This window comes from Eleutherodactylus coqui, chromosome 10, assembly GCF_035609145.1.
Source record: "Eleutherodactylus coqui strain aEleCoq1 chromosome 10, aEleCoq1.hap1, whole genome shotgun sequence".
NCBI lineage: Eukaryota > Metazoa > Chordata > Amphibia > Anura > Eleutherodactylidae > Eleutherodactylus > Eleutherodactylus coqui.
This window is the reverse complement of record NC_089846.1, coordinates 78,625,377-78,639,421: the sequence shown is the minus strand read 5'-3', so window position 1 is coordinate 78,639,421 and position 14,045 is coordinate 78,625,377. Positions and strand designations below refer to the sequence as shown.

The 14,045-nt window shown below is 46.4% G+C and overlaps 1 protein-coding gene across 6 annotated transcripts in view; it reads right to left on the bottom strand.

The window, feature by feature from the left end:
- The window catches only part of LOC136580651 (uncharacterized), a 60,243-nt gene that overhangs the window by 25,981 nt on the left and 20,217 nt on the right, over positions 1–14,045 (bottom strand). For 5 of the 6 annotated variants that reach the window (XM_066581384.1, XM_066581385.1, XM_066581386.1 and 2 more), the window contains 3 exons: positions 12,640–12,891; positions 10,777–10,933; positions 9,575–10,684 (listed from right to left, as the gene is read on the bottom strand). The exons of the other annotated variant lie outside the window; for it this stretch is intronic. In XM_066581384.1, coding sequence (XP_066437481.1) covers positions 9,790–10,684; positions 10,777–10,933; positions 12,640–12,891 — 1,304 coding nt within the window. In that variant the 3' untranslated portion in view covers positions 9,575–9,789. Of the gene's footprint in view, positions 1–9,574; positions 10,685–10,776; positions 10,934–12,639; positions 12,892–14,045 lie in introns of those variants that run through there. 6 annotated transcript variants of the gene reach the window in all.

Genomic DNA, 14,045 nt, shown 5'->3' with positions numbered 1-14,045 from the left:
GTATGGAATTGCCACTTTTCATCCAATATACCTAGCAGACATACAGCGGTGTTTGGTGGAAGCGGTACCCCCATTAGTTGTCCAGGAAGTCTGTAACCTCCGTCGAGAAAGAGTATACCCTTGGACAGTTCCACATCAGGTGGTTAAAAGTTAGCGTTGGGTGCCTGACAGCGATGACGTGCGTTAGGGGTTCTATTCATCCTAAACAGTCTGCTTGGTGTCAAGTAACATTGATGAATAACGTGCAGTTGAATCATCTTGTTGTTAGCTGCTGGCTAGACTGAGGTGTAGGAGGACATTGCAATACTCCACTCCTCTTCAGAAAGTGAGGTGATTATTTCTCACCATTAATCCAAGACACCCAGTTCTGCGTGAGAAATTTTAGCTTGAATGAGGTGCGTATATATCTGTGAGATTAACCCCCAAGGTCCCTGCGCGCACAGAACTCCTACCAAGGGGTAGTTGGAAAGGGATGGATGTGGCTGTGGGAATTGGGCGTTGAGTGCATGTCTTAGCTGGAGGTATCTGTAGAAGCTGGTTCTAGGGATCTGGTAAAGCTGCTACAGCAGCTGCTCAAAGGAGGCCAAAACACCGTTAATGCACAAGTGTTCCAAGGAAGTGATTCTAAGGTCTACCCAGAATTGCGTATCCGGGAGACTTAACAAATGAGGCAATGCTCGATTACCCCATAGGGGGGTTTCCAGGGGAGTGCCTTCATACCTAGTGATCTGTTTACACATCTGCCAGACTCTAGCAGCCAGTTTGTGTATCGGGAGCAGCAGTCTAGTATGTAGGTCCGTTTTTTCCAGTACAATCCAGAGGGAGGTCTCAGACAAGAAGTGCATCAGGTGATGTTCTGAGTTTGGAAGGTCGGAATCAGACAGCCAGTGGCGAATGTATCTGACTTGGCCTGCCAGATAATATAGTTTAAAGTCGGGCAAGGCCAGTCGGTGCGGGAAGACAGCGGTGGCCTGACAGCTCAGCGCAGATCACCCGGTTGGGGTAGGACCGGAGGGAGCAGGCTGAACCCGAGCGCCGTAGCGGAGGCGCCCCCCTCCCCCCCCCCTGCATTTTCGCGCCATTTTCGCGCCGATTTGAAGGAGTGCTGCCGGCTGGGATCCCCGGAGAAGCGGAAAGACAGTGGCGGTCTGGCAGCCCGGAGAGGGCCTCCCGGACAAGGTTTGAGAAGGGGGTAGGGAGAACAAGCCGGACCGGAGCGGCGCAGTAGCGGTGCCCCCCCCCCCTTCCCCAGAGGGAGAAGCAGAGGGTGCAGAGGGAGGCTGAAGACACAGCTGCAGGCCAGCCCGTAGCCCTGTAAAGCCTCATATAGAGAACAGGATTTTTAGTGTCTGATCCCACTTGCAGGCTCTGTATAATAGAACTGTGCTCAACCATAACACCCAGTGCTCCAAGCCCCCCCCCCCTAGGGGGATCTCCAAGAACTGTATACAGGCACACCCTGAAGTCTGCCAGAGGGACCTGATTGAGAGCCCCCACGACCTACACCTAACATACAGGGGGAGCTTGTTGCCCTTGAAAAGCCACCTAGGACCCATAAAAGAGACTGACCATTCCCCATCTATACTATATAACCAGAGAGAGCAGATAAGTGGCCCCCTGAAAGGTGACAACAATTACCTAAACTTCATACTAAGTGAGGCCACGAGGTCACAGCCGTCCAATGGCTAAATAAAAAGACACGCCAGGAGACGAGCCCCATCGTATGACTTAAGCCGGAAACCAACTCAAACGCATAATGGGGAAAAACAATAGGGATAGAAGCAACGATTCTCTAAGCACACCCCGTACAGTAAAAAGCCAACCTGATATGCAAAAATTCTTCAAAGAAAGGGTATCCAGATCCCCGCATCTGTCAAGCAAAAAATCCTTAAACCTGGCAGCTTCTGCACCATCCGGCGCTGAAAGAGGGGAGGAGGTGTCCTCAGAGGGTGAGGAGGCTGAGCAGGTATCCAGAAGCTTTATGAGATCACTAATACAGCCGATTGTATCAGATCTCTCAGAGATCAAAGAGGAGATTAAATCCACTAGCAGAAGAGTGGAGGCCCTAGAAACGACCACAGCCGGCTTACTCTCACATTCTACAGAGTTGGAGCAAGTTGTCCGAGTGCAGCACCAACAATTAAACCAAGCCCTGACCCTACAAGAAGACCTAGAAAACCGCAATAGGCGAAACAATATTAGAATTAAAGGACTCCCGGAAATGTGGGCCGCAGAGACTCTAACCAAAATAGCGCAAGAATTGTTCGTCCTTCTACTTGGCCAGGAAAGAGCCTCACAAATTTCCATAGAGCGCATTCACAGGTCCCTAAGACCCCCACCCACTGGGCAGGACCCGCCACGAGATGTGATCTGTAAGCTCCTGGCGTTCCCTGACGCGCACGCGTTACTGATGGCCTCAAGAAATAACAAAGAGATCCAGTACGATGGAACACCAATCCAAATATTTCAAGACCTGGCTCCGACGACTCTAGCGAAACGTCGCCTAATGAGACCCCTGCTTGAGGCTCTAAGGGCCAGGGACATTAGATATTCCTGGCTCTTTCCTTTCGGGTTGGGGATAAATTTCAAGGGCCGCCGAGTCAACATTCGCACGCCAGAGGATCTGCAAAAGTGTTGGCTTGTCTTAGAAATGGAGCCCATCGAGATCCCTTCATGGCTTCCACTACCGGATTTTCCCACGCTCCCCACACTAGCATCAACAGAAGGGGAGCTGATCCTGGAGAACGCCAGATCCCCAAGAGAAAAGAGAAAGAAAAACAGAGCTGGATCCCAGCAAGAGAACACTTGAAAATTAAAGGGTTAACATTCACTTGAGTACCAAGAACTGTAACCCTGCATGAAGGACTCAAAGGTTTATTTAGCTTGCCCACCGAGTTGGCAACCTTATCTGACGCAATGATAATACTAATTTGAATAGTCTTTGTGATGGGGCTCGTCCCTCTGGGACCTGGCTCATTCAAATTGTTATTAACCAATTTTTGTTAATGAGTATTCTTCCCCCCGCTTCATTATATTGGGGAGCCGTGAGAGAGTCTTGATTCGACAAGCGCTGCCCTAGGGTCCATTGACGGTCCTAGGTGCCTCGTGACCTCTTTAACGGTACCTCAATAGACTTGACGCACAGACATCCTCTCCCCCCGTCTAACCTAATTCCTACTTTTCACTTAGACCCCTTCTCTCTAACCCCGCTTACCCTTCCGTCCCGGCCCCCACGTTGACTGAGGCCCGACTCACTGGAGAAGGGTCGGGGCTTCTGCGGGTTCGCGACCTCTCCTCATTCGCCTTCTCCTTGTTTGCACCCACAGGTTTAGTGCTTGGATCGAAGAATCGGTATGGAAGTGACCCCTATGCGCATCACGTCGTTCAACGTCCGAGGCCTCAACTCTCCGGGTAAGAGACACAATGTAGCACAACTACTCAAAAAATGCAAGACGAAAATTTTAATGCTACAGGAAACACATTACAAAAAGGAAAAACATTTCCTTCTCCCGGGATTGGGTCTCCAACAACAATTCCACAACACCCACCCACATTCCGCTTCTAAAGGGGTGGCCATAATGTTCCACAAATCTATTCCCTTTAAATTGGAATCAACACTTAGGGATGGGGAGGGGAGAGCACTTTTCCTCAAAGGCTCAATTAATAATACAAAACTAACACTAGCAAATTTGTATGCGCCAAATTCGGATCAAATCCCCTGGCTAATCCAACAGCTGGAGACCCTTAAACAATTCGCGGTTGGTCATATTATACTGGGGGGCGACTGGAATGTGACCCTAAATCCATTACTTGACTCGACAACAAGGCGTTCACAGATCTCGCAGACAAAGCTAAAAAGATTGCACAAAGCTATGCAGGAGCTAGGAGTCCTGGACGTTTGGCGACTCTTACACCCCACATCTAAAGACTACTCTTTCTTCTCCCAAGTGCACTCCTCTTTCCAGAGACTTGACTATCTGTGTACCTCGCCGGAGCTCCTAATATGTATCAAAAAGGCTAGCATAGACTCTGTCACTGTTTCGGATCATGCCCCCATACACATTGACATGTGCCTACCGCAACCCACTCCTCGCGAGTGGAGGTGGCGCCTAAATGACTCCCTCCTAGACCCCCTTGAGGAAAGAATTAATATAGGAAACCTACTGGAAGAATACTTCAATAATAACCTGGAGGGAAGCATTGAAACACCCATTGTATGGGAGGCTCATAAAGCCTACGTGAGAGGCCTCTTAATAGCACTCGGCTCGAGAGTCAAAAAACAGAACCAGGAAAAAATAGACTTAATTCTTGGCCAGATAGCAAATCTGGAACGAGTCACTAAGCTCTCGCAAAAGAGAAACAATCTAGAGGAACTAGCCTCCCTTAGACACCAGTTGCGTTGCATTCTAACAGATAAGTTTAATAAAAAGCACATGCATCTCAAACAGGCTTATTATGCCCACGGCAACCGAGGCAGTAGGCTTATGACGACACTGCTTAAGAAAGCCAAGGTCAGGAACGCGATCCTCTCTATAAAAACACAGGCGGGGAATACGGTTTCCTCCACTGATGAAATTGCCAAGGAATTTCAATCCTTTTATTCAAAATTATACAACCTGGAGGGGAGCGGCAACCCTCTAGCCCGACAGAGCGCTGTTGAGAGGATAGACGGATTCTTGAAGTCTCTAAACCTACCGGCGCTCGACGAGGCTGGGGCGTTGGATTTGCTGTCCCCGATTACAGAAAAAGAGATAGCGGAAGTTCTAAACTCCTTCCCACAGGGGAAAAGCCCAGGACCGGATGGCCTCCCGTTGTCATACTACAAGGCTTTTAGGGCGCAATTAGTTCCCAGACTAACAGAATTATTTAACGCGCTCTTAAGCGGGGCAAAACTCCCCAAACAAGCGCAAGAGGCGCATATTACTCTCATCCTGAAAGAGGGCAAAGATCCGGAACAGTGCAGCAGCTATAGGCCGATATCACTTATAAATCAAGATATCAAAATCTGGGCTAAACTCCTGGCTGGGAGAATAGGAGCATTTATCCCGGCACTGATTAACCCGGAACAAGCGGGATTCGTTAGAGGCAGAGAAGGTAGGGAGAACAGCGTAAGATTACTACATGCCGCAAAATATGCCCAAACTCGTAAAATCCCAATGGCCTTCGTTAGCACCGACGCGGAGAAAGCGTTTGATAGGGTGAGCTGGACCTTCATGGAAAGAGTGCTTCACAGATTCAATTTTCCCACCCCCCTGATCACAGCTATCTTTTCTCTCTACACAAAACCACATGCGAGACTAAAAGTGAATGAAGCGCTCTCGCCGCCATTCGATATACGTAATGGAACACGGCAGGGTTGCCCTCTTTCCCCTTCACTTTTTATTCTCACCATAGAACCCCTTCTTCAATGGGTTAGGCAGGACCCTGACATCAGAGGCCTAAGCGTATACTCCCATACATTGTCGACGGCAGCATTTGCAGATGATATAATGTTTGTAATCACCAAACCAGAAAAAAGCCTTCCCAGACTCACTACGATTTTGGAGGACTTTGGCTCACTCTCTAACTTTAAAGTTAATTTCTCCAAGTCCACGATTCTTAATATATCAATCCCAAGGGTGCAAGGTGAGCCGTTGAGGTCCAGCTCACCCTTCAAGTGGTCCGAGACAGCGATAGACTATTTGGGGGTCAAGCTCACTAAAAAAACGGAAGACTTATATTTGCACAACTTTCAACCGCTGATTCCCCAAATAAAATCCCTCCTGCGCTCATACGACCTCCCACTCTTGTCGTGGTTTGGGAGGAAGAATATTCTAAAATCATACGTGCTCTCTATAATTATATACAGATTGCGTATGATTCCTATCCACCTACCACTCTCCTTCTTCAAATCTTTGAGAATCCTGTTCACGAGCTTTGTTTGGAAACAAAAAAAACCCAGACTGGCTTATAGCCTAATGACAAGGAGAAGGGCAGAGGGGGGGGTGGACTTGCCGAACGTCCAGGACTACTACCAGGCTACCCAGCTTAGCTACTGGATGGAGTTGACTCACCCACCCAGAGATCTCTTGCTACAGAAGCTGGCGATGGCCTCACATGGCAATACACTGCTGGAAGACCTTTGGTTTCCAGTCAAAAATCAATATAGAGCGAAAAACTTCAACCCCCTACTGAGAGGCCCCTGTGAGATCTGGGATAGACTCAAAAAAACGCTAGCTCCAGATCCCTCCCCGATGACACCAATCTGTGGCTTGAACAGGATACTGGGGATCCATCCCGACCCAGGATCATTCAGTATATGGAAACAATTTGAAAATCATAAGATAGAGGATGTTCAAAATCAAGCCCATAAACCCCCAGAAACTATATTAATTGAGCTTGCGCCCAACAACTCGCTCACCCCTCTACATGCAGCACATGTTAAAGGAGTCCTGCAGGAATTCTTGTGCACACATAAGTCAACCAGACCCAAAACAAGTTTTGAAAACAGCCTGGGTGCATCTACCCCTAACGTCAGGAAAATATCCACCATAAGAAAAAGTTTTATAGCCCCTCCCATATTTACCAAACCTAATTTCCTAACCTCTTGGGAAAAGGAATTGGGGATTTCCCTGACAATGGAAGACACAAAATTGATCCTGGATTTGGCCTACGGACTTTCACCTTGCGTATTGATGCAAGAAAGTCATTATAAACTATTAGTCAGGTGGTATAAAACCCCCCAATGGCTTTACAACTACAAACTAGCCCCACATAACAGATGCTGGAGATGCGATGTTGAAACAGGGTCCTTCCTACACATATGGTGGGAATGCCCAGGTATTACTGCATTCTGGAAGGAAGTGGAAAAGGACCTCAAGGCCCTCTGCCCAGCACTAACAATCACACCAGATATGGTCTTCCTGTGGAAACCATCCAAGTTATTCCATCCTCGCAAAAACAAATTAATAGCCCATTTATTAGACGCTGCAAAAGCATTAATACCACTACACTGGCTGCAACAAACCCCTCCATCCCCAAAACAGTGGAGAGAAAAAGCAGATTTGATCTGCAGCTTAGAGGAGCTCACAAGCTGGAAGAGGGGCACACATGAGGACTTTATCTTGACCTGGTTCCCCTGGAGCGAGTTGAGAAGGAATGCCAGGGATCAGCAACAGCTGAGCCCTAACGAGACACGAGGGTCCAGGAGTGAGCACTAAAATTCTGGTAGCACTGACCTCACCCACCAACTGAAAGAGAAGGAGGTGGATCTCGGGCGGGCGGGGAGGGGGAGAAGGTGTTGGGCCTCGGACGTTGAACGCAGATGCAGCATCACTTCCAAAGACAGGCATTGATCCAGAGGAGGTAAGGGGACGTTTGACCCGTATGGAGCCTAAGCAAAACCCCCACCCCCTACTAACCTACCTTACCCCCCCCCCTCTTTACCCCACCCGTCCATTAGCCAGGCCCCTCCCCCCCCCCCTTTTTTTTTTTTTCTTTTCTCTTTTTCTTTTCTCTCTTTGTTTGGAGTTTGTAATGTCTCATTCGAGCTTAATTTAATCCTACTCTCTCTACCCCATCCCCTTCCTTATCTAGTTGTTATTCCACCGTATCTAATAGGCACCTTGCAAGTTAGTTAATGCATTGCTATGTTTTACTGAAAGTTGTTTTCTGGAGGTTCCCATCCTCCAACACGTCAATAAGAATAGACCAATTAATATCAGAGGGGCTCTCCCGAACTAAGATCCCCAAGTCGTTATCTGTGCAGGGGGACACCCAAATTTAATTTCAAACCAGACTCCCCCGGTTGAGAGCCCATGGACTTCTGAGAGATGGGAAGTCTGGCGTGTGGAGGATTGGGATATATTTCATGGGACAAGAGGCCCATGCTACTGAAAATGTTATATATTCTTATATTCTTACATTCTATAATATGCTGATTGAAGTGTTAAAAATATCAAAAAATGTTAATAAAAATTGGATTTAAAAAAAAAAAAAAAAAAAAAAAAAAAGTCGGGCAAGGCCGTGCCAGCCATATCTTTTGGGCGCTGTAAGGTTTCCAACCGGAGTTTGGCTCTGGCCCTTCCCCAGATGGAGGACAATAGAGAGTTTGTTTTATTAAAAAAACTTTTATGGTACTATCGTATCTGCGTGTTCCATCAGTACAGAAATTTAGGGAGAATTATCATTTTAATTAAGATTGATACGACCCGCTACCGATAGAGGCAGTGAATTCCAAATTTAAAATTTATTCTGAAGAAAAGGAAGGAGAGGGGCCACGTTCAAATTGAAGGTATAAGCAAAGTCTCTAGATATGTGGATTCCAAGGTATTTAAAATTTGGGGTGACTTGAAGGTTACATATCTTAAAATTTTGACTTTTGCCAATTTATGTACAGCCCTGAGAAATGCCCAAATCTATTAATTAGGGCAATAGCACGGAGCAGAGTTTTCTTAGGGTTCGACATAATAAAATCAAGTCATCTGCATATAATCCAACCCTGTTTTCCCTTGGGCCCATTACTATGCCTTCATAGATGGAATCTTGACGAAGGAGTAGTACCATTGGCATTATGGCCAGTGCGAACAAGAGAGGGCAGCCCTGGCATGTTCCCCTAGTTAGCTAAGAATTAATTTGTACAAGTTCTAAAAAGTACTAAAATAAAAAATTACAGAACACATCAAAAAAAAAAAGAAAAAAAAGAAAGAAAAAGAAAAAGGGTGGAAATCCTATATTTACTGAGACCGTCGCAACCGGAGAACTATTTTTCATAGAGACCCATTTAATAAACATTTCGCCGAACCCAAATCTATAAAGCACTACCAGTAGATAAGGCCACTCAACTGAGTCAAATGCCTTAGCGGCATCCAGAGAAGCTAAGGCCCAATCAGATTGCCACCTCCGGGCCACCTGTGCAGTACCTGCACTCTTCGTATGTCGCAAGGCAATTTTAAGTAGAGGGAAAGCCCTTTATGTATCACTGTAGATGTGCTAAAACAACCAGTCCCCTTCCCTGGCGATTCATCTGCTGCAGCCAATCAGAAGCCGAAATGGTCATATGCAGTTTTCCTGGCATCATGGCTCCCTGCGTCTGAGCAGTGATGCCAAAACAGCACGTGGCTGCTGATTGACTGCAGCCGGTGGCTGGCATCTGTTTCTAAACCAGTACAGAGAGAACCACGGCAGCGCTGGGTCGCCATTACAGAGGATGGGCAAGTTCAGCTATTTGTTATATTAGCACACTTGCAGTAATACATAAATCATCTAGACAGCCCCTGTGAAGAGGTCAGACACAGATGCATAGTCCCCTCACATTAGCTGGTTTCCGTTCCCTTTCCAAAAGGACCACTGGGTGTATACATTTTAAGGGTTGGGTCATCTATTTGAAGAAAGTCAAAAACAAAGTTTCAACTTGAATGCCCAAATACTGGACTGTAAGCCCATGTTTAGATATCTGGCCTCCCTCGTGACCTTATTCTGAGATGGGAGTATCTTGTGCCTTTAATCCATCCATTGCTTTGAAGAAAAGTATATGTTTATTGGAAATGTCAGACTGCGATACTTCTTAGGACATTATACACCGAACACAAGAAAGTGAGGAAGACCATTTTCTTTTAATCAAAATACGTCAGCATATGCAACTTTAATACTCACTTTATTAGTACTAACGTCCTGCCCATCCCAAATGTCCACTCTATATTATCCAAAATGGGGACCAAATATACTATATAAATAACTAGAGATACATAAGAATACAAAAAAAAGGGCCTAAATGAGCCCCCGTAAAAAAACAAACAAAAAACAAAAGTGTTAATTTAAGTCTAAAAACCTGGGAGGAGAAGACGGGGAGGATGAAACATTCATAGGAGAGGACTGATGGGAATCGGGGGAGCATGAGTCGGTATAGGCGGGATGAGTGCGGGGAGTAGGCCCATAGTAGGAAGAGCAAGAATTTGAAATTGGCAGATGTTGAGAAGGACTAGGGGAGAGCGAAGAGGGGGGAATGTGAGAGGGTGATGAAACGGATGTATAGGATACACCAGAGTTGAGAGGAGCAACGGGGCTGTGCTCTTGGTGAGAATGCAGAGGATTGCTGGGTTGAGAGTTTGACTTATGGCCGTAGCCTGAAATGTGTCGGGATTGGGACATATTAGGATGACGTTGAGAGGACTGTAGATGAGAAGTATATGTGGAACTAGCAGGTGCACAGTTGGGCTGAGCTGCTGACCGGTAAGCAGACCGCGGTGCTGGGTGGACACAAGGAGGCCGTGCCAGCTTAACCTGGTTGAGTAAGCCAAGCAGCTGTTCTGGGTTGTTAGGGGGCGTGAAGCCTTCAATGAGTGTTTGGATCGCGGTACGCAGCCGCAATCTCCATCCCGGAGGAACTTGTCTTATGTAATGTCCAAGACTGCGGCAGAACGCATCCTCCGGGTCCTCCTCAATGTTTCTCTGAACAAAGTCCAGCACTTGGCCATCAAAGGTTTCTACAGCAGCGAAGCTAGGAGCAGCCTTTTTGCTTTTCCTCCCCGGAAGTCGCACTGGTGGGGCTTGGTGGAAGGTGGCAGAGGTGTTGGGAGGTAGCTCCGTGCAGCTCTCCGATGCCACTACTGCTGGCCGTGGCGCAGATACTTCAGGATCAGACTCTCCTGACGGGTGTTCCCGGGACGCTTTACCATCTGCTTCTGCTCCAGTTTTGGTAACTGCACTATAGTAATGAGTAACAGAATAAAAACAAACATTATACTTCAATACATTTTCGAAAGAGGAAGAAGGTCAACAATTTATGCCAACACTTACGGTCGTAGGTCCAAGACGGATTTCAGAAACATCAGCTGCTGAAGGTACATGTATGGCTTTTTGTTAAGTGGACCCGTCCCGCTCAGACCTTCATAGTGGACCATTTCCCTTCTAAACTGATCACGAGCGCTCCGCCACCTCTTCTGGATAAGGTTCTCTGCACAGACAAGGAGACAGATATTAATACACTAAAATAAGTCTAGATTCCTGCACACAACTCCAAGAATGAAACAGATGCTACGGCCCCACAATGTAACCCTCGCTACGGCCCCACAATGTAACCCTCACTACTAACTACTATAAGAGAGTAGCAAAGGAATCCCCATCTCTGTGCTGGCAAGTGCACATCTGATGCAAACAAAGAAAAAAGTGTAACAAACAATATTATGTCTACACATGCAAACCTCTAATTAAAATTAATTCTAGCTGAAGATGACTCCCCCTCCCCTTCTTTAACTTCCAGTCAAAACCACCATTAAGTACAATTTCTTCATTCTTTAGCACAAGATCAAAAACCACTTGTAGATTTTGCTTTAATTTTACAGTATTTTGTGCCCACCCTTTATTATGGCTTAAAGGGGTTAAGGGGTTTTCCTATATTAAAGGGCCACCTTTATTCATTCATGATGTAGCCCCCAGTGTTTACAAGTGAGCTAGTGTTACCTTGGTTAGTTATTCCTTTACCTGCATCTCTCTGCCTTTTTTTCCTTGGATGGTCATGTGATCTCACGTCTGACCAGATCAGATCTACTTGGTTCATTGATTCATTTTCTAGTTAGATTCTCAGTCTGTGTGATGCCGTTACATGCGCCCTACCACAGAAACCGTCTACAGGAGGATACAAGCACTCTTGTCACATTTACTGCTGATCACACAGTTATAATTGAGGAGATCACAGCTCATCCTCCTGACTGTATACCTATGCTCTGTAGCTTATATAGGGGAATACAGAAAATGAGTGATAATTAAACTGTCTCCCCAGCAGGCAGAATGGTATAACCTTAGCTAATGTATCATGGAATTGATATGAAACAAAGTTTAAAAAAAAAAAAAGTGTCTCACTCAAGATGGTGCCAGATAAGCAGCAAATAGCTCAGTGGTCACTGTCTGTACTGACAATCGATGGGGATCCCAAGTGGCAGACCATCTCTGATCAACTATTGATGACCTATGCTGAGAATAGGCCATCAACAATCTAGTCCCAGATAACCCCCTCAAAAAGGTCAGTCTCAGGTCCCACCTTTCAGGAGGAAAGAGCCATCTCATTGAAAAGGACACAAGATGAAGTTGCAGCAAGGTGCACACAAATAAAAGTTAAAACAGGTTTTCTGGGACGTAAAAAAAGTTAAAATTAGCTTAAAATTAAGAAAAATAAAATACTCCCCAATCTTGGCGGCTCCCTGTCCAGCACTGCATATGGTGGCTGAAGTCTGCGAGTGGCTGAGCAGTCCAGTGCGGATGTACAGTACATGACTGCCCACCGCTTCTGTGTTCTGTGTAGCGGGCCCCAGCGCTCGATGAGAAGCCACTGGGATAGGTAGGTATTCAATTTTTTTTTTTTAAAGAGAAGTTAACCGAGATTAAAAGAATGTAGTGAAAAACATCTTTATTCTATTAAGTGCTAGAAGATTTTTATCTAGTGTAATGACAATAACGCTTTCCCAGTTTGTTTTTCCCATTTCCCTCTGACACAAATCTAAGTATCTTGTGCTTAATAGACGTTTCAACTGGAAATCACTAGGCCAACTTGTTTTTTTTATTTCTTACTACTACAATGAGGATAGGAACCCAAGTCTCATTATACACACATATATATTGACTAGACCTATAAGATATAATAAGCTAATGGTATAATGGGCTTACCTAGGATCCCTTTATCGCCTTCATCCAGCTCATCCCAATCTGGGTACAGGCTCTGACACACAGAGAGCCATGCAGAAGCTTTTCTATACCGGTCACTGTACCCAGGGTCTGAGGGCCTCCAAAGTGCAGGATGATGCTGGACTTGGCGGATCAGCTCCTCAACCTTTATTGCCATCCTCCTGTGGCGTACTTTGTAGGCTGTCTGGCTCTCTACAGAAAAAACAGGTCGGCCACGGGACATTTCCTGTTCCTCTGGGGCCGTCCAGTTGGAAATTTGGAGTTAAAGACGGATCAAATTCGGACGTAAAATACAGATATAAATAAGAGATGGCTTCTAGGAGTAGGACGCTGGCCCAGTAGCGTACAACCGTACCAACAGGCTGCACACTTGAAAGAGTAAAAAAAAAAAAAAGCAGCAGCTACAAGCTTTGCCGCATTGAATATCGATAAAGTTTAGACCTTCAAAATACAGAGCGACTAGACGCAACAGAAGTGACTCGGAGGCCCGTTCTCCCCTTCACCACCACCACAGCAGTCGTTGTCCCACATGACATCAAGCAGCCCTGCTCATGTATATCAGAGGAAGGGTGTGTGTACTTATGCAATCACTTTTTATAATGCTCCAATGAATTGAAGATTTAGAAACTTCAAAGTTTAGACTAAAACTAGATTACAATTTTGTGTATGCAGCTCACATGCAAATTATTGTTTCTGTGCTAACTACATATAAACCCAGTGAGTGTGCCAATCTATGGCCTGTAGGTTAGAAAAAGGCGGCTGAATTATTTGACAAGCATGTCAATCGGCATTCGGTTAGCTTTCATTTACAAGGGGCAGAGAATCACGGGGATAAAGGCTCGTTAGGAAGATTATTCATCCCCATAGATCGGCTGTACATCATCTTATTCACACGGCCATAGCTAGCTATGAATATGGACCTGCTGTACTCGATCACATTCAAGCCAACATGTTTCATCAGCAGTTGGTGTTTGCTATGAGGTTGTTGACTGTTTGGATTACAGATCATGATTGAAGAGTGCCGGACGTTCTGCTAGTCTGTATACTCAAGTTACACCTGGCTGGGAGGCGAGCCGGGCACCGGAAGCTCCGCGTGACCACCTCCTGGCTGGGAGGCGAGCCGGGCACCGGAAGCTCCGCGTGACCACCTCCTGGCTGGGAGGCGAGCCGGGCACCGGAAGCTCCGCGTGACCACCTCCTGGCTGGGAGGCGAGCCGGGCACCGGAAGCTCCGCATGACCACCTCCTGGCTGGGAGGCGAGCCGGGCACCGGAAGCTCCGCGTGACCACCTCCTGGCTGGAGGTGACCCGTTCTTTGGGAGCAAATAATTGTGCCTGACAATTTAGCCATGTAAAAAAGGGGCTAAATGCTTAAGTGCAGAATTAGGT